The sequence below is a fragment of the Lissotriton vulgaris genome, chromosome 7 (genome assembly GCF_964263255.1).
Source record: "Lissotriton vulgaris chromosome 7, aLisVul1.2, whole genome shotgun sequence".
In the NCBI taxonomy this organism is placed as follows: Eukaryota; Metazoa; Chordata; class Amphibia; order Caudata; family Salamandridae; genus Lissotriton; species Lissotriton vulgaris.
Window position 1 is genome coordinate 132,457,793 of NC_141695.1, and position 24,741 is coordinate 132,482,533.

General features: G+C 42.7%; 1 protein-coding gene across 1 annotated transcript; it reads right to left on the reverse strand.

Moving 5' to 3' along the window:
- Positions 1-218: 218 nt before the first annotated feature.
- Positions 219-23,899, reverse strand: LOC147700997 (phospholipase A2 inhibitor and Ly6/PLAUR domain-containing protein-like). Its single transcript, XM_086929288.1, has 5 exons — positions 23,821-23,899; positions 19,009-19,128; positions 13,521-13,670; positions 5,737-5,871; positions 219-790 (listed from the first exon to the last, which is right to left on the reverse strand). Exons 1-5 carry the CDS (start codon positions 23,897-23,899, stop codon positions 609-611), a joined length of 666 nt encoding a protein of 221 aa, XP_086785414.1. The 3' UTR covers positions 219-608.
- Positions 23,900-24,741: the final 842 nt, after the last annotated feature.

The window sequence follows — 24,741 nt, forward strand, 5'->3', positions numbered from 1 at the left end:
TTTAATCTATCATTTTAATGCAATTTATCTAAACTGTATTTTATTACTGTACTTTTATGGTTATTTCTTGTAATATAACCCAATAAAGATCTTTGAATTGAATTGAGTTAGAATCTGTGCCACTTATATTGACATCATCACATCCTACATGTGAGGTCAGGGTAGGATGGAAAAGTAAAAAACACTGCACACAATATTTACTGTGGGCCATTATTCATTTATTTACTCATAAAGTTCTACATAGTGTACATGGCCCAGGGGCAACAGAGCACATTACAAAGAGACATGAGGATAGATGCAGACAGTGCCAACAAAGAAAGAAGAAACAGTGATCAGTCTGACACCAAACGAGAAAGTAATCTGTCAAGTAAATGAGGTATTTACTTGTACATTGCAGCGGTTTGGACCTCACGTTCGAGTATATTAAGTAGTGCAAGATGCATGTCTGCTATGAGAGGTCTTCTGTGGTTTCCTGAAGAGATCATCTCAGGTGTAGGCAGAGGCTGAGGCACCACATCTGCCCAAGTACCAATAGATGGGTGACCAGAGGTGGGATAAGGATGGCACAGTTCAGGTGTCCACTGGTAGTGTGATGCTGCAGAGGAAGGCTACAGATGCAGTTTCATCAGCAGGAGTAGAGCAGCTGCTGGCAGGAGGAGCCCATCTCCGGGGCGAGAGGCGCTGTTGGTACATACTGTCCTATATTTTATAGCTGGACTTGAGAAATTACCTAGTGCACAAAAGCTTTCAGTGGCACAGCCACGAAGGGTAACTTGAGTGCTCTGGGAACCTGCAGAAAGAAGAACAATATGTCAAGAATTTATGAAGCACTTACCACAAGTGGTTCTTAAGTAATGGGTGACTGGTAGAAGATGTTACTTAAATGATAAACTTTGCCAGCACCACCATTTGAGACCTGCAGCTTTCCTTCAGTCCTTTCAGTGAGCCCTCACCCACCCTCACCCACCCTGGTGGATGCCGTTGCTCTGTAGTCAGTGCACAGGTAATAAGTCTCTTTGCCAATGTTCTGATGCTGTTAGGTGCTGCATGTGCGCTCCTATTACCCTCACTGTGTGATGCCTCGTTAACTGCAGTTGCTCGTGTCCTGTTATGATTGAACTCAAGGATGCTGGTACCCCCATGTGCCTGCAACGGGTCTTGTCTATCTGTTACCTATGTGCATCTAATATAGTTTTATTATCTGCATCCAAAGTATCCTGATATCAGCACTTAAGTCATTATGTTATCTAGGTGCTAAGTGGTACTGTTTTCTGCAAACCGGGCAAGCCACATATCATCCATTTATGGGAAATAGCCATTACAACGTGGATGTTACCACGCACAGACTTTACCATGCATGTGTTACAATGCATTCACCATCACTATGTATAGCCTTTACCATGCATTTTTTACAACGCATATGACTTTACCACAAATGCCTTTACAATGAATTACTTAGCAAAGGTATGTATAGTTAAGGTATATGTTTGGTACTGGTGGTAAAAGCAAATGTGTGGGAAGTGTGGTGTAGGCTATCGCTTCATTAGAGGAAACAAAGAGACCCTTTTGCTTCCTCTTTATGACGTGTGCAGCGCCTCAGAGGAGCTGCTGGTAGTCGTGGAGAGGTAAATAGGGTTGGACCTGAGGTGGGCTTCTACAGTTTTAGGGCTTTGTGCTGGGGATGGGTATTTTTAAAAAGTGCTGGAGCCAGGGAGAAGTCGATCAGAGTTTCACTTTTAGGGCTCAGGGGAGGGGTAGTTTTTTAGAAGGGCTAGGGGCCGGGTGGTGGAGGGAGGGTGGTTTGTGCAGAGGTCCGCGTTTAGGTTTCAGGGCAGGGGAGGGCTATTATTTAGAAGGGCAGGGGGGGGTCGCACAGGGTTTTACTTTTAGTGTTCAGGGGAAGGGTAGTTTTTACAATGACTGGGGGCCAAGGGGGGAGTCGCGCAGGGGTTCACTTTTCGGGCTCAGGGGAGGGGAGGGCAAGGGTAAAGGAGGGGTATTTTTTTTAATGTGCTGGGGGCTGGGGTGTAGGAGCACCAGGGACCGGTTATAGAACTCGGAGAAGGGGTCAGGGAAAACCTTTACCATGTTTATGCCTTTAACATTCATGCTTTTACAACTACATTTGTTGGAAAGGCATGCAAAGTATAAGCATATTCATTGTAAAAAAAATATCCGTTAAAGGTTATGCGTGGTAATGGCACTTGCTTTGAAACACATGCGTGGTAAAGGCATGCGTTGCAGTGTAATGCGTTGTATCGTCATACATCCTACTTTTATTGGCGCTTCTGGTCGTTCTGCTCTCGGTATTCTGCATGATCTTGTCTTAAGCACCCTGTGTTGTCTTGTGATGTGCACTTTGTGTTATCTTATTTTCTGCACCCCACATACTTATTTTAGCGGCACCCAAGGTCACCAAATTAAGTACACCTCATGCGATCCTGACAACTGGATTCCATCTAATTCAGTTATCTAGCTGGCAAGCTGGCCACCTACACCATCTGAGTTTTTCTACCTTACCTATTCTAGTTGTCAGAGGTGTGGATGTCTTGTTACTCTATGTGTCCTCCACCCCTTCTACCGCCATATCTATATTATTTTCCGCTAGCCCTCCTAGACACTTGGGGACGGATTCACAAAGGTAAACTTAAATGTTTGGCCTAGATTAAGACCAAATTTCTAAGTTCATGACTTTGGGAATTCACAAAGGGCATTTATGAGTACTATCTTTATATCAGCTCTTAGGCCGGATCTCCGCCCGAGTGCGGACATAAAGAAATTACTCGTAAATGGCCTTTGTATATTCCCAAAGTCATAAACGTAAACGTTTGGACTAAGTTTAGGTCAAACATCTAAGTTAACTCTGTGAATCTGGCCCATGGCTGCTTTCCCTATCCTATATTTCAATCTACTATGTTCACTATTAACTTCAACAACTTTCTAATTATTATTGTAGATTTCAACTACTGGGCTTCAAGGCTGAGTGAAAGACTAAGGATTCCAGCGACCTCCTCACTAAAGTTTCAAACAAAAATCAATGGTCCTACATATATATATTTAAGGGCATATTTTGGACCATACACTTTAACTGAAAGCTTTAAAATTAAACCCAATCCTTGGTCAGATAATTAAATCATACAATGTTCTATTTTATCTCTTTATAATAAGCAAGAAACCCTTAAAGAATATATATATACAGGTCTAAAACTGTTCTAAAGAAAATGTTATCTAATTTTAAAAGGACCGTGAAAATATTACTCCTGCTAAGTTTGATCATGCTTAAGACAGATGGATAAATCAAATGACAGATTTGCAAGGACCTGTGAATTTACAGACATAGAAAAAGAATCACCCTGATGCACAGAGGATGTAGATTTGGCCAAAACAACGATGTACCAAGCAGAAGCCTGAAAATAATATTCAAAAGAGTAATACATATTTGTGAACTCCTAATCGAAAATACCAAAGAAAAGTATTATTCTGCAGAACATCACTACCTCGTCTAATCAGTATCAAGTAGTTTTTCGGATGATTAAATAACTTTCAGATGACTGAAAGACTGGCCCTGATGTCACTCTAACACAAGACTTATGTAACTCCTTAAATACGTACATCATTGATGAAGTGTAAAGCTTGTGGCGCAAAACAGAAACTGTCCATTCCTCCCAGCCATGATGAAGCACACGCCTGTCCCCAACAGACTCTTCAACTTGGCTCCTTTTTCTACTGAGGACGTTTGGCAGGCTCTGATCAATTTAATGTGGTCCATGCCCTTATACTATCTTAAAACAGACTCAGATCGACTCTTTCAACCCTCTAAGAGAAATAATATTCAATAATTTGCTAGAATCAATTGTTTCTTGGAGATCATTGAAGTCTGATTCAGTTACTCCCATCTTCAAGGAGGCTGGAGCAGACCCCAGGCCAATTAAATGAATGTCCCATGCAGCAGCATCAAAGATATAAAAATAAATCACATGGGTAGACAACTCAGTAGTCCTGTCCAACACAGGCTTTTGGCCTTAGTTTGGAAGCAGACGGGGGGGCTGATATTATTAGACCTTCTAGATGCCTTTGACACCTTTCGACAGTGGCCTGGAAGCCATCATTCCTGAGGGAGCGTATTCACTCAGTAAGGCTCTCTCCTAATCAAGCTTCGACTGTCCCTCTGAAATGTAGAGTCAAGTAAGGTCCAGCTCTATCTTCTCATTTACCACCTCTACATTGGGCCACCTGACAAACCATTCCACTGACAGGTAAACATTGTTATATGTACATCAATGCCACCTAGCCGTTAGTAAAACTGGGTGGCGATTTGCGCCTCGGTTCACACTTCCAGGAGTGCATGTTTGGTATGTAGGGGAAGATGGGTAGCAGCTGGCTGGAATTGAATTCGGAAAGGAGGTCTTTGACTAGACTCTTTTGGCCAAGAGGAACGGATTGCATACAGGGAGAAGTACAGGTAATGAAAAACCTGGGAGTAAAGGTACAAATCCACTTTATTTATTTCCAATCATATCTCTGGGCTGGTGTTCCCTCACTCCTACTGACTGACAAAGTGAAGGAAATCACACCTTTCCTCACAGAAGATGGGAAAAGTTGAGCAATATTGCTTATTATTAGCTCCGGATTGGACTATGCCAGTTTCTTTTATTCAGGCCCACCTGATTATTGACTTCAAAGCATGCAGGTGATCCTGATCCCTAGTGCATGTCTTGAAGCTCCTCTTTTAAGCCTCTTCTCCGATTATTATATAGACCGTCCATCAGGGAGCGTATCCATTTTAAGACTTCAAGCTCTGAACACCGAACAATGTACGGATATTGTCCTTGGTTTATATACAAATGCACTTTTCCTCTAGAAAATTGTGGTCATCCAAAGATAATCTTGTGATGACCCAAATTCACCAAAAAGGAGGTTGGTAGCCACAGCTTCTCTGTCATCACAGACAGTCTCTGCAATTCAGTGCCAGATTACTTATGATTACACACATCTCTCAGTGCGTTGGACGAGATCAGAAATCATGGTTGCTTACCCAGGAATTATAAGCTTGAAAGTCTTTATCAGATGTTCCATAATATACAAATGTTAATTCAGTGCCAATAAAGTATTAGTGTACATGCACTCTATACATTTTTCATATAGATAAATAGACAGATAAATGTGTAAATGTGTATATATAGATACATAATTCATGTATATACTTTACACACAAATATATATCTTTATTTATGCATGTCTATAATTTACGTATTTTTTTGTTTTGAAGAGGAGAAGCCGAAGAGACTGGCCTAAAAATCATCTCTAAAGCTGGATATACATTAAATGCACTGACCGCAAGCTGATCTAATGAGGCGATCAATGAGCATGCTGAAGATAGTTGTTTCCAGTTGGATTGAAGTTGTCTTACTTTAGGCCCTTCAAGGTACAGAGATAGTCTTTGTGTTATTGCTTCTCTAGGTTTTAAGAGCTGCTGATGCTTGAAATATTCTACAGAGTAGATTTGACCCCTTTCCTTTCTAGGTTTAGGTCTGAGGCTGTTGTGTTGTTCAGTGCTTTGGGTCGTTCTTCTGGACACAGGACAGTTTTTAAATGTCTCACTGCTAAAATAAAACCTGACCATCCAAACCTCTAGGTGTTGGTCCTAGATTTGCCGGTCACTTTTGAATTGACAACAGTAGGATTGCAATGAGGTATTTCTAAGCTGTAGATACGGTGCTGGTGCACCAGGTTTACCTATGCTTGTTTCCACAGTGTACCAGAGGCATTTGTTCTCCAGCCCTGAGCACTGCATGGTGTGATTCTGTGGGTCACATACGCCACTGTTCTCAGGGAGGCAGGCTGGACACGACAGTCGGTTCTTAGTGGTATCTGGTGAAAGAAAGAAAATAGGACGATTGATATTCCTCAATAGTCAATGTTATCAGCATCTGGAAACAGCAGGTTTTAAACACATTGTAACTTCAGGACCAGAGAAAGAAGAAAGACGCATGCTGTACCAGCTTCTGAATTCAGTCTCAACATTGCCTCAGCATTGTTTCTGGTGATGAGGTGGTAATACACTGGACATGGAAACAAGCATGAAGAACCACAGCCGAAGGGTGAAGTGAGGTAAATGTTAATACAGTTCAAAAGAGGAAGGATAGTGCTTGAAGTGAGGCTATTGGTGTGGATTTTAATGCCTTCTGCCTGTAGCTCAGTGGGAAGCTAGCCTCATATGTGGTCGCATCATGTTATCCCCTGTTTCAGATTATGTATCCCCACTCGGAAACATCATTTACCTTGAACTTTCAGAGGCTTGGAAATGACACAAATTTAGAATGTGTTAGTGGAGCTGATGTTAATTTTCAGATGCCTCTAGTAACTAATCCATTTGTCGGGAGATTGAAAAAAGCAGGTGATGATGGTAGTACCACATGTCCTTCTTAGACTTAACTTAATCTGCCTTTGCCTCTTCTCAGATCCTTTCTAAAAAGACCAAACTCGCCCATGGCTGATAATTCATCCTGTCCCTATGATGTTCACACAGTAAAATACACTGACTCCTATCTGTGGGTGGATTAATGCATTCACTGCAGGGATCCATTGTCACTGGTTTGAATGCTGGACGCTGCACGTAGACCATCAGACTGAGGTGCATCTGTGACAGAGCACCATAGGACCACCAGGTGATCAGGCTCCTTACAAATACCTTTGTTATTTTTAAGAACTTTGGCACATTCTCTACTTTCCTCTTCCCCTAAGACATTCATATCCACACCACACTGATCATTATTCCACTTTGGCTTCTTGCACCACATTTGACCTGAGATCAGCTGCACCCCTTTGTCCATCAATAACACTGGAGGAAAACCAATCCCCCTTCTACAGCAAATCCTCCATGAGCCTAATCATAGACCAAGAAAGGGGAGGATTCCTGCTGTAAAACACCTCAGAATCAGAGCATGCACTCTTAAACGTATCCCTCAGTCCTCTAGATGTGACAATAGTAAGGGTGATACTTGGCAAAGCTCATTCGCTATTTTTGACTCCCTAGCACTAGGTCTGTGCCTCGTCCTCCAGGGGTAGCACTACCACTAGGGTGAAGGAGCATCGCCCACTGCTTTTTTTTGCAGTACGAGAAGCAGAATAACTTGCATTTATTACCATTTTATGTTTGGTTGCGTGCAGGCGGGAGGGCATAGCTGCTCTGAGAGCAGGGCAGAGTGTGCCTGCTCACTCCCGAGTTGCAAAGACTGTTTTATGCGGCTCCCCTGGGGCAACCAAAACCAATCATGCTCACTCTGCCCTTCTCCATGCAAGCTGCAATGCAGCCTACATGGAGAAAATGGCCTCCCCATAAGACGATGGCTGGGCGGCATCCCGACCAATCACAATGCTACTTGCAGCGTTTTGATTGGCTATAGGGGAGGGAGCCTGGCTGCCTTCTTCTGTTTCCTCTTCTGCTGAAGGCAAGAGAGCAGGAGCAGTGAAGACAAGAGACCCAGCCAGCAGAAAGGTAAGTTTAATTATATATATTTTTTAAATTAAATTAACCCTCCCTTTCTCTGTGTGATCCCCTCCCTGTGCAAAACCCAACCACGAGTAATGTCGGCTGCGACTGCCATCCTCACTCTCATCATCAAGACCCTTTTCATGCAGCTAATCCGATAGCCAAGCACAAGCACCAGTTGGGAATACTCCAAAAGGGGCCCCCTATTTTAGACCTATTAAGCACTTCATATCTTTTCCCTCATTTTTCAGACTATTAATATTTTACTCTTTTTGACTCCTGTGTGTGGAATGTGTTCTTAAAAATTAGAAACAATCAGCAGTTTTCGTTTAGCCTATGGTTCTGGAGCCTTCAAAATGGGGAATCCTTTGCTTGCTTGATTCCCTCACCCTTAACGCCATGACCTAGGGCTCTACTTGGTCACACCTCAACGTGCACTTACCACTATTAATAGTGAGTTTCCCAGTTTATGGAATTTAAATGAATTTTCTTTTGTGCTAGGCAAGAGAGCACACATCATTGTATTGCATTAAACAAACCGCTCACCACTATTTGAAACATTAGTGCCACTCAGGTCGTACATCTCTAGATGTAGACACTCACACACACAATCTGCAGCACTTCTTTCTGAGGTTCTAGCTCTGTAGATGTAGTTGCTTAAGCACACAATCTGGGAACCTTCTGTTTGTGGTCTTAGCCCTGTAGATGTAGGCGCTCAAACACATAATTCACAGGCCATCTGTTTGAGTTCTTAGTATTGTTAGAGAAAGCTCTTAAGCACACAATCTGGAAACCCTTCTGTCTGAGGTCCTACCTCTGTGGATGTAGGTTCTCAAGTACACAATGCAGCACTTCTGTTTAAGGTACTAGCTCGGTAGATGTAGGTGCTCAAGCACACAATCTGCAGACCTTCTGTCTGATGGCCTAGCTCTGTTGATGTAGGCGCTCAAGCACACAATCTATAGAACGTCTGTTTGAGGTCGTACCTCTGTGGATCTGGGCGCTCACGCACACAATCTACAGAATGCCTGTTTGAGGTCCTAGCCCTGTGGATGTGTGCCCTCAGAACACACAATCTTCTTCCTTCTTTCTGAGGTCCTAGCTTTGTGGATGTACGTGCTCAAACACACAAGCTGCAAGACCCACCTTCTGTGGTCCTAGCTCTGTAGATGTAGTTGCTTAAGCACACAATCTGTGAACCTTCTGTTTGTGGTCTTAGCCCTGTAGATGTAGGCGCTCAAACACATAATTCACAGGCCATCTGTTTGAGGTCTTAGTATTGTCATAGAAAGCTCTTAAGCACACAATCTGGAAACCCTTCTTTCTGGGGTCCTACCTCTGTGGATGTAGGTTCTCAAGTACACAATGCAGCACTTCTGTTTAAGGTCCTAGCTCGGTAGAGGTAGGTGCTCAAGCACACAATCTGCAGACCTTCTGTCTGATGTTCTAGCTCTGTTGATGTAGGCGCTCAAGCACACAATCTATAGAACGTCTGTTTGAGGTCGTAGCTCTGTAGATGTGGGCGCTCACGCACACAATCTACAGAATGGGTGTTTGAGGTCCTAGCCCTGTGGATGTGGGCTCTCACGCACACAATCTACAGAACGTCTGTCTGAGGTCCTAGCTCTGTGGATGTCGGCGTTCATGCACACAATCTACAGAACGCCTGATTGAGGTACTAGGTCTGTGGATATATGCCCTCAGAACACACAGTCTTCTGCCTACTTTCTGAGGTCCAAGCTTTGTGGATGTACGTGCTCAAACACATAAGATGCAGACCCACCTTCTGTGCTTCTAGCTCTGTAGATGTAGGAGCTCAAGCACACATTATGCAGCTCTTCTCTCTGAGGTTCTATCTCTATAGATGTAGGCTCTCAAGCACACAATCTGCAGACCTTATGTCTGTAGTCCTTGCTCTGTAGATTTAGGCGCTCAAGTGCAGTGAACCAGTTCCCATAGATTAATTTCAAGAAGACCACACTTTTTGACAACTGAGGTTCCCCACAGTCACCCCATTTCACCACTTCAGAAAATGTTGAACAACACCACTTTACACCAATCAGATTTGCTTTACAGAACAAGAGTCAGAGCTGCCTTTAATTAGAAGTCCAAGGAATTCTCAAAACGTGAGCCAGCACTTGTAAATACTAATATTCCTCAATGGTACATAAAGATATTTTCACTAGAAAAGTGTTAATTGATGTTATGGTTCTTTACACAAAAGATAAAATATTGTTAGTCACCAACAATAAATACAATGTATCTACATATTGGTGGAATGTTATGTAACATCTACACCTACTCATGTTAGGGAGTTAAGGTGATGATCTGAAACTGAACACCAATTTTTAGAGGCTTTTGTGGAAAACATTCACAGTTCCTATGACAGTCTCATACTGAACAGACTGACATGGTTACTGCCCTGCAACTTTCTGCCAGCATCACTGCCACCATAGGACACATATCTTTACCTCTCCTGTGGAAATGGGAATAGGGAGCACAGAAGTGAGTGAATGGGACATCATTTCTTTCATTTTGTGGTTGTTACATAACATTCCACCTATCGATCAGGCACTATAATCCCTTCCTTATACATAGGACAATGAACCACCAGCCTTCACTTCAGTTTGTGTTGAAGAGATTCCATATATCAATTTCTCTTATTCCTGATCTCCCAGGTCACTCTTCTCCTGTTCATTTGTAAGGACGCCATGAAAGGCTGTTGGAAAGGAGAATCAGAATCCCTACAGCGGTTCCTGCTCAGGCACCGCCTCCTTGTAAGGGGCACGATTCCAATCACTGCCCCAATAGGATCCTAGATCCTGTCGGGAGCAGCAGTCTTTCCCCTAACCTCTGCTTTCTAACCCCCTGCTTCGTGATGTGGCTGTCGGCCCTATGGCCTGACTGTCGGGCAGACTGCCATCGATGGTCTGTCAGTGGCGGTCCGCCCGACATCCTAATCAGGCCCTAGGTATCAATTCAAGTCTGGGCACAGTTTCATTTTTGTAGACAAGCCTGTAGGACCACAATTTTACAGATTGATATTTTTTAAAAACAGCTAAAATGTAACCAGTGATGTTGTAAATGACCATTGCTGTCAATGGAGAGCCCACCTTTAGTGTGTATGTAATTTAACTGCATTTTTGGGGAAAGTGTGTTTTCCATGCTTTCGAAATCTCAGAAACAACCTGGTGGGATAGATTAGTGAGTTTTTCATAAGGTCCCGAAAGACACTTACGTATACAACGTAGTACAATGACAGCAAATAGATGTGTGGATGGATGTGCTTTTATCATTTATGATAGACAATGGGATTTATATCATTATTACTGTAGCTTTGGGGCTGATCGAAGTGCCCTGGTGTTGGATGGGATAATTACTGCACCAGATGAAATCTGAATTGAGATGTTTGAAATGTATCAGGTGCAATAATTATCACCTAATTCAAGTTTCGGCCTGAAAAAAAGGGAAATAACATGAGGGTTTGATGTTCCCGCACCAACATCTGCATGTTTAAGGTAGTTATAGGGCATTTTTCACCCATGAAATTGCATCAAGTAAGATGTGCTGAAATTTGAACGAGGAGTGTTAACTTTATTGCGCCTGGTAATTAGACCTTATAATTTGGATCCCTGCGCCTGGATACCCTCAGGGGTGACAAGTAGCGCTCTACAAATTGACTGTTTGATAGTGCAATAAGGTACATGTAATCAGCTGCTTAGAATCAGGAATAGCTACATATGTGTACATATGCAATAACATATATGGTGTTGACAAAACAGCCAAAGATGGACGTCATTAATATAACTGTGAGACTTAAGGAAACATTGATGCAGTGGTAAGGTAACCAAAACTAAGGGGGTACCTCTGATAAGACCTATATTACTTTTTCAGTGATATTCTTCACAAATACTTTAGGAAAGGATGCTATATGTAAGAAAAAGTCATGTGATTTATTCAAAACATTATTTTATTATTTTCCTTTTTTTGCCTTACGGTTTATATATTTATACATACATGCATATTACTTTGTTTACATGCAAAAGACATTTTAAATAACAATTTATATGTATGCAATTAATCAGTACATAATACAATTAGAACAAAAGAACCCCAAACAATTCATCTTATCCTCTTATCATTCATTCCATCATACATACTACTACACTCACCATCCGTCTAAAAGGAGAAATATAAACAGAATTATCAAAAACTCACATTAAGCTAACACAAAATTGTTCTAGAAAGACCTCAATAAATGTTGAGAGTGAAGTCCTAAAAATCAGTCGCATTTTGATTTGAACATTATTTACAAAAAAGTCCTTCTTTCTCTATGTATATGGCAAGTTAATAGTGCATATAAGGGTCTTTGATGCGTACGGCCTACGTACGTTTCGGTGACTGCTGATATTTAAATCACCTTCTTCAGGGCCAAAAATAAAGAAAAACAAGTGGACAAAATACAAGTACAATACACCAACGAGTAAAATACGGGGGTTCTTCAATTTCTATGTTTAATAATAGCAATGGGTCCAAAGTCCCTTGCTGTGTAGACTTTAAAGAGGACTCAGTTTATCCGTATGATGGCTGCTTCTGTGAGGTAGTACCTTCTTTCTTTATCTTGATTTCTAGGTATTATATGGGGGCCAACTGCTCGCAGGGTTCACAGCTTAATGTGAGTGTTTCAGGTGATTCTACCTGGTATTTGTTCTTGTACTATCGGAAAGGGCAGGGTAAGATTTTCCTTCCTGTCCCTGTTATAAAGTTGGCCGATGAAAAAAACATCACATCGCCATCGGTTTTATATGAGATTCAATCGTCTGCCGGGAGTCCTCTGGTGTGAGTGCCCTGAAGAAGGTGATTTAAATATCAGCAGTCACCAAAATGTACGTAGGCCGTACGCATCAAAGACCCCTATATTCACTAATAACTTGTCATATATATAGAGAAAGAAGGACTTTTTTGTAAATAATGTTCAAATCAAAATGTGACTGATTTTTAGGACTTCTCTCTCAACATTTATAGAGGTCTTTCTAGAACAATTTTGTGTTAGCTTAATGTGAGTTTTTATTAATTCTGTTTATATTTGTCCTTTTAGACTGGGTAGTGAGTGTAGTGGTATGTATGATGGAATGAATGATAAAAGGATAAGATGAATTGTTTGGGGTTCTTGTGTTCTAATTGTATTATGTGCTGATTAATTGCATACAGATAAATTGTTATTTAAAATGTATTTTGCATGTAAACAAAGTACTATGCATTTATGTATAAATATATAAACTGTAAGGCAAAAAAAGAAAAATAATAAAATAATGTTTTGAATAAATCACATGACTTTTTCTTACATATAGCATCCGTTCCTAAATTTTTTGTTAAGAATATCACTGAAAAAGTAATATAGGTCTTATCAGAGGTACCCCCTTAGTTTTGGTTTTCTTCTCTCCCTCCTCTGGACCTAAAACTATACTGGGAAAACTCTTCCTTTGATTGCAGTGGTAAGGTAGCCATGACCTGAACATAAGTAACACATTAGAAATTGCGAGGGTTGGTTGAAGTACTGGACAAATGTTAAAGCTCTTCCGTGTGAATTCTGAATTCTGACTGTGCCCTTCAGCATAAAATACCAGAAAGACCAGACCTCCTAAGGTTATGTTCATTTAACTTATCCTTTTCTTCAACAGTATCTAGGTCATACACAGTTTTCCTTCTTTCATGGCAAAACAAAAGAACATTGTTTTTTTTTTAATGAGGTGATGACAACAGAAGTATCAAATTATTCTGCAGCCATTGGAATATTTTCTATCAGAAATTAAAATAAACAGCAACACTGCATTTGAAAAGCAGCAGAAAGTCTGAGAAAGAATGTATTATACCACTTATTATTATACCATTCCCTAATTACGTCCCCTCTTGAGTTCTCTGTGTTCAGTTCAGCCTTCAGCGCTGGGACGCTCCAGGGCAGCCATGCGCTCTATAAATCCAATTTCATTTCATTTCATTCATTCATTCATTTCATTTCACCACTTACTGAGGGGAATCACAGGGGTGCAGCCGTCAGTCTTGCAGCAGCTAGATCCACTCACGGTGTAAACACCTTCAGCGTTAACACTATATATTGCATTACATGATTTAGATTCTCCACAATCGATCTGAAAGTTACTTGCGACAACATGCCCACCTGAAACAGAAAAACAACTGGATGATTGTGTCAAGGACCAACATACATCACCCACCGCCTGAGCTTTCACCCACCCTCCAGACCCCTGCGCACTGCCTCACTCTCCCTCACTCACACCCCCGCATCCGCCACGGCAACAGTGGAGGTCGTTCCTTCTCCTACCTAGCCACGAACTCCTGGAACAGCGACCCCATCCACCTTGGACCTCACCCTCCTTTCAGGCGTACAGAAGGAGACTCAAGTCATGGCTTTTCAATGGAAGCCTCAGACCAGCCTGGACCTAGTGCCTCCGCATGACATATAGGGTCTGATATCACCAGATCAAACATTTGAAAAAACAAAAATGCAATAGGGTTGGCTCCTGAACACTTGCTTGCCCCAGAAGGAAGACACCCGATATCCGCTTCCAATAGGGGATAGCATCTGCATTTGAAAGGACAATGATTAGGCGTCAGCAACAGATGATGCCACTTCAACTAACATTGGCAACGCCTATTGGCCTAGCCTTTCAAATAGTTACAGTACCTCACGTAATTACTAGATGTTATTTCTGGGTCAGAAAACAAATAAGTGAAGTCTTTAACAAGACTGCAGCCCTTCAGAAGTTTACTAGATGTACCTCGCAAGTCAGAAACAACTGCTTAACAAGTCTATCACAATGCTACAATAATCATGTTGTTCCTAAGTGTCGCTCTTGAGGACGATGCAACTGCACAAGGTGAAGGTTTTAGGGCTTCAACATAAAAATATACAAATCCACTTTTGCTACTCCAATAAAGCGTTTATTGTCCAGTTCCACAAGTCGGTACTAGGGGCTTTATTTATGAAGGTCTTGCGCCACTTTTGCGTCACTTTTAAAATGGGAAAAAATGACGCACCGGTGGCGCAAGGCCTTCATAAATGAGGCCCTAGGTGTCCATCAAATGCAGAACTATTACACTTCTTACATGGAGCTGCAATTCCACTAATCAATACCATGTGTCCCTGTTAAGTCAGATGCAAAAGCATTGAAATGTTTAAATAAAGCTGTAGGTCCACCAGTGGTTACAAGGTGTCCCTCACAAATCAAATGGAAAAGCATTGATAGTCTTTCGTGAAGTTGCAGTTCCACAAGTCTGTACTAGGTGTCCCTCTAAAACTCAAACTAATGCAAAATTAAATTCTTCCTTGAACCTGCAGCTCCACTATTCGTTACTACGTGTCCCTCAAGTCAAATGCATCGGAGGTGCAATTCCACAAGTCGTAACTTGGTGTCCCTCTGAAGTCAGATGCAAACTCATTGAGATTCCTTAATTAGGCTGCAGTTCTAAAAGTCTTTAAAGCCATGCCTCACAAGTTAAATGCAAAAGCACTGAAATTATTACGTCAACCCACAGTTCCACTACTTTGCCCTTGTTGTCCCTTAAAAGTGGATTGGAAATGCATTGATTTCATTTCCTGAAGCTGTAATTCCATAAGACCTTACTAGGCGCCCCTCCTAGTCAATTGCAAAAGCACTGACATTTTTTCATGGAGCTGAAGTTCCATTTTTTGTTAATTAAGGTCCATCTCTAGGCCGAAGCAGCTGCTTCAATTGACCTCTACCAAGCTGAGGGGATATGGTTTCATATATAAATTTTCATACACACTTTTTCTATTTTAACTTGTTGTGTCTGTTTTCCATAGAATTAATTATTTGCCAAAGCTAATTCCAAAATACAGATTTCAAGACAATTCTTTTTTTTTTTTTTTTTACATTTGTGATCACAACCTATAGGAACTTTTATTCACTAGTACTTATGACACAATTAAATAGTTTGGGCCTTATTTATGAAGGTCTTGCGCCTCCAGTGCGTCACTTTTAAAATGGGAAAAAGTGACGTACTAGTGGCGCAAGGCCTTCATAAATGAGACCCTTTCAGCCTAATTCATCATACTCCCGTTTTGCGAGCCCTTAATAGCGATTCATAGCGAATCGCTATTAAGGACTCGCAAAACGGGATTCATGTAGGAATATGCAAAAAAAATGCGATTCCTACTAATTCCTTATTTGCGACTAGCAAATTGCTAATCGCAAATAAGGAATAATTCCCCATTCATTCCTATGGGCCAAAAGGCCCATAGGAATGAATGAGGAGTATTCCTTATTTGCAATTAGCTAATCGCAAATAAGATAGCGATTGAAAGGGTGCCAGGGGTGTCCAAAGTACACCCTGTAGCACCCCTTAAATGCTAATATGAACAGGGGTTGCGCACACACATGTCCAAAGGACATGTGTTTGTGCAACATGCAACTCAGAAAAATGCTTTTAAAAGCATTTTTCTGAGTTATCGCTATTTACCACGAGGTTTGACCTCGCGGTAAATAGCGGCCCGAAATTGCGATTTCGCAATTTTTAAATGGATGATGAATTGCATTTAAGGAATCCCAAATAGAGCTTCCTTAAATATAATCCATCGCTAATTTGCGAAAACGCAATTACCGATTTTTGCATTTTGGATGATGAATCCCAAATGCAAAAATCTCACTCGCAAAGGGCCAGATTCTAACAGCCTGATTCATGTAGCTAAATTGCACTCGCAAAGGGCCAGATTCTCAGAATCTGGCCCTTTGCGAGCGCAATTTTTGCATTTGGTATTCATGATACCAAATGCAAAAATCGCTATTTAAGAATTCGCATATTTGCGTGGAATGGCATTTAAGGAATCTCTAATAGAGATTCCTTAAATGCTATTCATGACACACAACAAAATAGCGATTTTGGACTTTTGGGCCGCTATTTACCGACAGGTCAGACCTGTCGGTAAATAGCAAAAACTCAGAAAAATGCTTTTAAAAGCATTTTTCAAAGTTGCATGTAGCACACACACATGTCCTTTGGACATGTGTGTGCGCAACACCTGTCCATAAGTGCATTTTAGGGGTGCTACAGGGCGTCCTTTGGACACCCCTGTCACCCTTAAAATCGCTATCTCAGTTGCGAGTAGCAAATTGCTACTCGCAAATCCCCATTCATTCCAATGGGCCTCTTGGCCCATAGGAATAAATGGGGAGTATTTGCGAGTAGCAAATTGCTACTCGCAAATAAAGAACATGTAGGAATCGCTATTTAAGTTGCAATTCCTACATGAATGCCGTTTTGCGTGTCCTCAATAGCGAATCGCTATGATTCGCCATTAGGGACACGCAAAACGGCCCGTACATGAATCAGGCTGTAAGAATCTGGACCTTTGCGAGCCGAATTCAGCTTCATGAATTAGGCTGTTTGTCTTTATGCTTTGGTTACAGGAATGAGTCACGTGCTCCATGTTTTACGATTATTTTTGTATTCTCAGTGGTAAAGCAGCCTTGTGAAATATGACTGCAGCAAGGTGAGAGCGCAGGGCTCTAGTATATAAATTTGCGTACACACTTTTGCTATTTTAACAAGTTGTGCTTGTTTTCTATAGAATTCATTATTTGCCAAAGCTGGTTTATAATAATGAGTAAAAATTACAGATTTCAATACATTTCTTGATAAAAAATTTTAAACACCCATCTATTTAAAGTAATTTTTATTCACTGGTAAGTACAACACAATTAAACAGTTAGTTTTGTTTTTTTTATGTTTTGTTGGCAGGAACTTCCTGCATTCTCCATTATTTTTTGTACTCTTCCTCTAGGGGCAGCGGTGTTAGTGCAGGCTTATTGGCATTCCGTCTAGGGGCTTGTGACATTGCAGTGAATGCAGCTGTGTGAGACTCCCTCCAGGAGAATGACACACGTATGCACCTCATTCTAGGGGAAAGAGGGAGCTTGGTATCAGGAAGGATGCCAAGCATATGCAAACATCTTTCATTTGAGAGTAGTGTTTTCTGCATGCTGACAGGGCTTGTACAACACTCCAATCGGGGAGGTGCTGCTCCACAACTAATCACTAGAGGGCTCTCTCAAGTCAGATGCAAATGTTTGAAATGTCAATCACAATGCTTTGGGGGTGTGGCCCCAAACTAGAAATCTGCATATTCACTCTAGCCACTTTCATAACTTGTGCCAATTGTCTGTAGGATGAATAAATGTACCAAAGCTGGTTTAGAGTGAAGAATGTACATAGTAATTTACAATAAATGTCTTGAGGGTTATGAAAATAGTTGATGTTACCCTACTATTTATAGGGACTTTCAATCATTGGGAAGTGCAAGTGTTTAACAGTTTTTATTTTGGGTGAATTATTTATATATGTGTACAAAAGCAGAAGGGTAATGGTACAAGGTTAAAATATAGTCACTCAAATTAGCTGGAGTGTGCTGGTCTGTTGATCTACTCCTTTTGCTGGGGTAGAAGGAACATGTCAACAGACCAACGGTGAACAAGTGTTTATTGGTAACCCCTAAATAGGCATGTAATTTTTGTATGATTTTATTTAAAGCATGAGGCTGACAAGACAGCTAAAGCTAAAAAGTGTGATACAGTCACAGACCAGCTGACGTTTCACTGCCAGCTGAAAAAGATCAGGCGCACTCTAGACACCTAAATATTTGTTATCCAGTTGCAATTTGGACACATTTTAGAGAAGACAGTTGGAGCTCAGGCCCCCCACACCACAGGGGCTCTGTTATCCCACAGTGGGCACCCAGAGCTATGTAAAGGTTATGGTACTCAAGTGAGGTATACAACTTCCATGTTTTTGACCAATAGCAACAGTCTGTCTGCTCTCAACCATAGGCCCAGTGGATCTCTGAGAGAAATAATTAACATGTTAGGGAGGGTGCTGTCCGGTTTGCTCTGACAGGAGTTAGATGTTGGCCAAGAGAAAGTAAAGAACCCCTGTACCGGTCCCATGCACAGATCACCCATTTCTTCCATAGAGAGTGAATTTCAGTGAGAGACTGCAAATGCCTATCACCTGTCTGCTCTCCCACCATGTGCTAAAGTGCTCCATCATGGCATGTAATTGGGATTCTATACTTTGTAATGTTATATCTAGAGTATGGCATTGTTTCTTATGGCATATTTCAACAATCTGTATGTAGTGTTGACTCGTATGTTGTGGTATTTTTTCATGTCATTTAATGTTACACAATGAAAGGTGTTGCTATGATGTGTTACATTATAGCCCCAGGTTCCACCCAATAGCAGGATTTTGTTTTATGTCTGAATAGCAAGGTCTCTGGATTATCTACAGAGAATGATACATAATTTGATGTCTCCCCAGCAATATTGCAGAATATATGGAACTAATTTGTGTCACTTCATATGACCAAGTAGTGATGACCCTAGGACTCATAGTGTGAATATTTACATGGATGAAGTGTTGTGCTTTGTAGATTGAGGACTGCACTGGCTGGACTATATCAAGCACTGGTACCATGGACTCACCATTTGTAGTTTCAGCATAGTGACCAATGCAGGTATCATATGGAGCGCCACATGCGGTCACTTTCCACGCGCAACACAGCCTGGTCCCATTTTGGCACACCTGGCACGAGATTGCTTTTCCTGAAAGAAAAAACTGATGGGCAAAGTGTTATGTATGGCTCCCAGCGTTCCCTCATCCCTACTGCTTCTTTGCAAAATATATTAGTTGCTGCAAACACATGTCACTTTAATTAGATGCTGCTATAATGTTATTTGCTGCTAGCATAAGGCACTTTAGTAAGCATAATGCATTGTTCATTGTTTTTATAAAGTTTTTAAAATTAATTTATCTACACATAATTGGTGGATCTTTCCTAGGATGTTAATAGCTTTGTGTATATATGTTTGTTTGTTTATTGCTTTTTTCCTTTCTTGTTTTCCTTGTTTGTAATGATTTTAACTAATCAACAAATAAAAAAACCTACCTACCTACCTACCTACTGCTTCTTTGAATGATATATTATTCTCAATCAATTTGATTTTCTGAGGGGCACTAAACAGAGGGATTCCTTCTCAAAGGGACCTCGTGCTGCGATGGGTTGAGGGCCTTCCACTATTCTAGTGTTTACTTCTTTTTTAGATTTGTAAAGCTCTACAACTCATCAAGGTGCTGTTGAGCCAAAAAGCAGATCAAGATGTATCGAAAGGTTGCGGGACAGCAGCTGTGTGGTAAGGGTACCGCCACTATCTACGGTTTGACTGAATCTGGTATTCCATTAGGAGGCAGTAGTAACAGAGAAAGCTCTTCCCCTATATGTGCCCGTGGACCGGGATTTGAAGAAGAAAAAGGTCCACAGGTCTGGGATTATGCAGAGGATGGGACCAGGGCCAGCTTTACCGCTGGCGATGCCAGGTGTAATAATTACAACCTCCGGGCACCTAAACCATAGTATGGAGACTTGGGTTAGTAGTTGGTGAATTAAGAGGTTATGATCGCCTTACAGGCGTCTTTCAACAGCCATATCTAGGGATATCCAATAATATATAACCTAATAAACTAATGTATGTTCTTTTGCAGTCCATTATAAAAAATGTATTGCCTCCATGTGTCTGAGTCAGTTAGGGTCAGGTGGGCTAGCTGATGACCTGGCCCTATGAACAATGTCCAATGTAACTTCCTGTTATCCCAGGGACACCCCACACCTGATTGTATGTTTCAAAGGAAGTGCTGAAGCCAGCTATAACCCAGTGAGCCTCATCTTGCTGTCCACAATACAAACTAATGAGTCAAGTTGAGCACCAAGGGACCTCATGGTCAACTGTGCATCCACTATCCCTGTTGAAGTGCATTGAAGACCATAGGCTGGTTACGTGTTTTAAAGTTTAAGTACAGCTGCGGACTATCATGGTTGTTGGTTGTTATTCCTCCTAACATTACAGTGCAAGCTGGTGTATCAGGCACGAGCCCCCGAGTACTTCACATGAGGGTTTTGATGAAATTATTGTTGGGTTGGTGACATCCCTCCTTCAAGAACACCTAAAGACTTCTATTAATTTATTTAGATCATTCATATTTGAAAGTGCGAACCTTTTTGTGGGAGCATTTGTATTGCTTCTTGCAATCTGGGGATCTATCCGAGCTAGCTGTCCAATGCATCTTTTTGCATAATTCTCATCTTCAAAAATAAAGAAAACTTTTTTTAAAAAAATGCTAAAACGTTCTACTGTGTCTTTCTTGTTGATCTTGATCTACACTCTGATGATGGTTCATGCTTTCCACACAAGCCCTTAGTCCTACCTTTGAGTATGATCTGGAACTCAGTGTACTGGCCTACTTTTAACTTTTTCCTGAAGCTTAGTGCTTGATCCTCCCTTAGATTCTGGCCTATCGCGGGTTGCCCAGGCCTTGTCTGGGAGTGAGACTTGAACCCAACTCAATGGGCTTGCATTTGAGTTTGGTCTGGACCCAGTACTGCAGGCGACTTGAACCCAACTCAATGGGCTTGCATTTGAGTTTGGTTTGGACCCAGTACTGCAGGCGACTTGAACCCAACTCAATGGGCTTGCATTTGAGTTGGGTCTGGACCCAGTACTGCAGGCGACTTGAACCCAACTCAATGGGCTTGCATTTGAGTTTGGTCTAGACCCAGTACTGCAGGCGCCTTGAACCCAACTCAATGGGCTTGCATTTGAGTTTGGTCTGGACCCAGTACTGCAGGCCTGCCTTGGGGGTGACATGGGACCCAGAACGGGATCCTGCTTTGGGGTTGAATTTGATCCCACTGCATTGTACCTCACTTGGTATTGGATTAGAAATCCGGATTCTTGAACCTTGCTTAGGGTTCATGACACAGTGCCGGCCTTCGTTAATGATTTTCAGCCCTCCACATTGGGCCCTCATTGAAGTATGTTGTGCTGCCAAGTGCTTTGGGTTTGTAAAGGACCTGACCTTGGCCTAAACAGCTTTGTTGTTATTATTATTGTTATTGTTATTGTTATTAGTGGTAGTAGCAGAAGAGCTAATATAGTGCAAGCAGCTACCCACAACGAGATTTCCCGGCGCTAAAGACAGAATGGGTGCAGTCATATCCCACTACTCTAACAATGATGTCTTCAGTTGTTTCTGAAAGGAGGACAAAGAAGTGCAGCCTCTCAAAGTTAGCGGAAGACTGGTCCAAAGCTTGGGGCCCATATAGGCAAAGGACCGTCCTCCCGAGTGAGTCTGTTTGACTCTTGAAACTACACATAGCGAAAGATCCCTGGAGCATAGTGAACGAGTCAGACGCTAAGGTTTCACTAGTCCATGGAGATAGCAATGGCCAACACCTGATCTAGCATGGTGCACAAGGCAGAACTTTTATAACTGAATGTGCTTCTCCACCTTAAGCTAGTGCATTACCTTTAGGAGAGAAGAAGCTGCTGCATGTTTTGGGAGTCTGTAAAGTAGCCTGGCAGCCTAGTATTGCACCACCTGGAACCTATTTAGAGAGGCTCTATCAGCCCACTGATAAAGGATGTTGCCGTAGTCCAATCTGCATAGAATACGGCATGACTGATGGAGCAGAGAAAGGAGGAATCCAAAGGATTCTCTGCAGTCATTTCAAGACCCCAAAACACATGCCATCCACCTTCACAACCTGAGGCTTCATGGACAAATTGTTCTCCTGTAAGAAACTGAGGTTGTTCAACTTTTGAGCCGGTGCAGGAAGTGCACCTACATTTTTAAGCCAATGCTGTGGGGCCCCATAGGGACGAGTTCTTTCCCAGACCAGAACCTCCATCTTTTCTTCATTCAGCTTCAAGGCGTTTGACTTCCTCCACAAAGCAACCCAAGCTAGGCATGAATTTAAGGCCATTGAGAAGTCATGCCACACGTAAGAAAGCAAAAAGAAAAAATGTGTGCCATCTGTTTAGGAAAATATGGTAAAAACCAACGCTCTCATCTAATTCAGTTAAAGGTTGAACAAAGATGTTGGGCTGGACTGGGAACCAAAACTGGCCCTTACAAAGAGCTCGGCTGGCCCCCTTGGGAGTGGCTGAGCTGTTTGCCTGGGCCGGTTTCAGGCTATTTTGTTACAGTGGCCGATTTTGCTCTCTCTCACTCTCTCTCTCTCTCTTTCCTCCTTGCTTCCTTACTATGGCTCACTATCTCTTTCTAACTCTCTCTCTCTGTCACCAACTCTGCTCCTTTCCTCCTTGCTTCCTTGCTCTCTTTCTCACTCTCTCTCTCACTCTCTCTAACTCTCTCTCTCACCAGCTCAGCTCGCTTCCTTGCTGTCTCTCACTCTCTCTCGGGGTGAAAATTGCAAAAAACACAGTTGATGGACAGAATGTAGAACAATGTCATACATTCACCCCAGTACACAGATCTGGGCCTAAATCCATTGCTCTCACTGTGGTTTTTACATTTGTCACCCCGAGTGGGAAGGGTATGCTCAGACGTGAGTCCCATGCTCTCCACACCACTGGATTCAAGCAAGCCGGGCTGAAGACGGCTGGAATGCCAGAAACTGGTCCTCAGAAGCTTGTTTCCGGTCCAGGGAAGGCATGGCTTGGCCGTTCGGGCTGGACTGTTCCCATGAGGCACAGGGTCAGACTGATTTGCATATAGCCATGTCTGAACTGGGGTGGCAGAGTGGGCTAAAGAACGGTGATGGATTAAACCCAGATCTTTTGACTGGGTGTGAGTGTTTGATTGGTTCAGATGCTCCTTCCATTACCACCCCCTTTTGTCTCACTCTCTCTCACCATCTCCTTGCTTCCTTGCTCTCGCACTCTCTCACTCTCTCTCTCTCTCTCACTCTCTCTCTTTCTCTCTCTCTTTCTCTCTCCTTCTCTCTCTCTCACCAGCTCTGCTCCTTTCTTCTTTGCTTCCTTGCTCTCTCTCTCACTCTCTTTCTAACTCTCTCTCACCAGCTCTGTTCCTTTCTTCCTTGCTCTCACTCTCTCTCTCTCGCTCTCTGTCTCTCTCTAACTCTACCTCTCCCACCGGCTCTGCTCCCTTCCTCTTTGCTTCCTTGCTCTATCTCTCTCTCTAACTCTCTCTCTCACCATCTCTGCTCCCTTCCTCCTTGCTTCCTTGGTCTCTCTCTCACTCTCTCTCTCTCATCAGCTCTGCTCCTTTCTTCCTTCCTCTCTCTCTCAATTTCTTGCTCTCTCACTTTATATCTCACTAGCTCTGCTTCCTTCCTCCTTGCTTCCTTGCACACTCTCTCTCTCTCTCACTAGCTCTGCTTCCTTCCTCCTTGCTTCCTTGTGCTCTCTCTCTATCATTCTCTCTCTTTCACCAGCTCTGTTCCCTTCCTCCTTGCTTCCTTGCTCGCTCTCTCTCACCAGCTCCGCTCCCTTCCTCCTTGCTTCCTTGCTTTCTTCTCTCTCTCTCTCTCACTCCCATGAAGCCCTTCCCTTCCATTGCCTGCTGTAATTACCTGGGAACCTGCAGGAAGTGATAGAGGTCCCAGCAGTGTCCTCCTGCACCAAAAAACGTCATCCACAGGCTCCTGCTCACAGTGGAAATCCCTGGTAGAAAAAATGTCAGTCCCGGCCTGAGCCCAGTGGAGTTCTCAGAAACCATGCAACCAACACTAATAGGCAAAGGACAGAAAAATAACAGGAACTATATGGTTTTCCCCAAAACATCCTAGAAGAGTGAAGAAGGAGGCCATGTGTCAGGAGTTCACAAACTATGGGGGTCATTAGGATGTTGGACTTTGAGGCGCCGCACGCAGCACGCCAGCACACCCTCTGTGCCCCAGACACCGCTCTTAAGCGGCCGCGAGCTCCCACGGGGCAGGAGTCTTGCAACATTTGCCCTGGAGAGAAGGACAGAGGAAGGGTCGTCACCCTGCAAACTTGCATGGAGCACTTTATTTCGGCTGCGTGGGGGAGAACTACAATTCCCAGCAGCCCTTGCACCTGGAGGCACCGCACACAGCACGCCAGCACATCCTCTGTGCCCTAGATACCGCTCTTAAGCAGCCGCGGGTTCCTGCAGGGCGGGAGCCTTGCAACATTTGCCCAGGAGAGAAGGACAGTCGAAGGGTTGTCACCCTACAAACTTGCATGGAAGCACTTTATTTTGGCCTTGTGGGGGAGAACTACAATTCACAGCAGCCCTTGCGCCTGGAGGAGCCGCACGCAGCACGCCAGCACGCCCTTTGTGCTCCAGACACCGCCCTTAGGCCGCCGCGGGCCAAAGGCGGGCCGTCTGCACCTGTCATAGACCGTGAGAGGTCAGGCTGGGCCACATCGCTT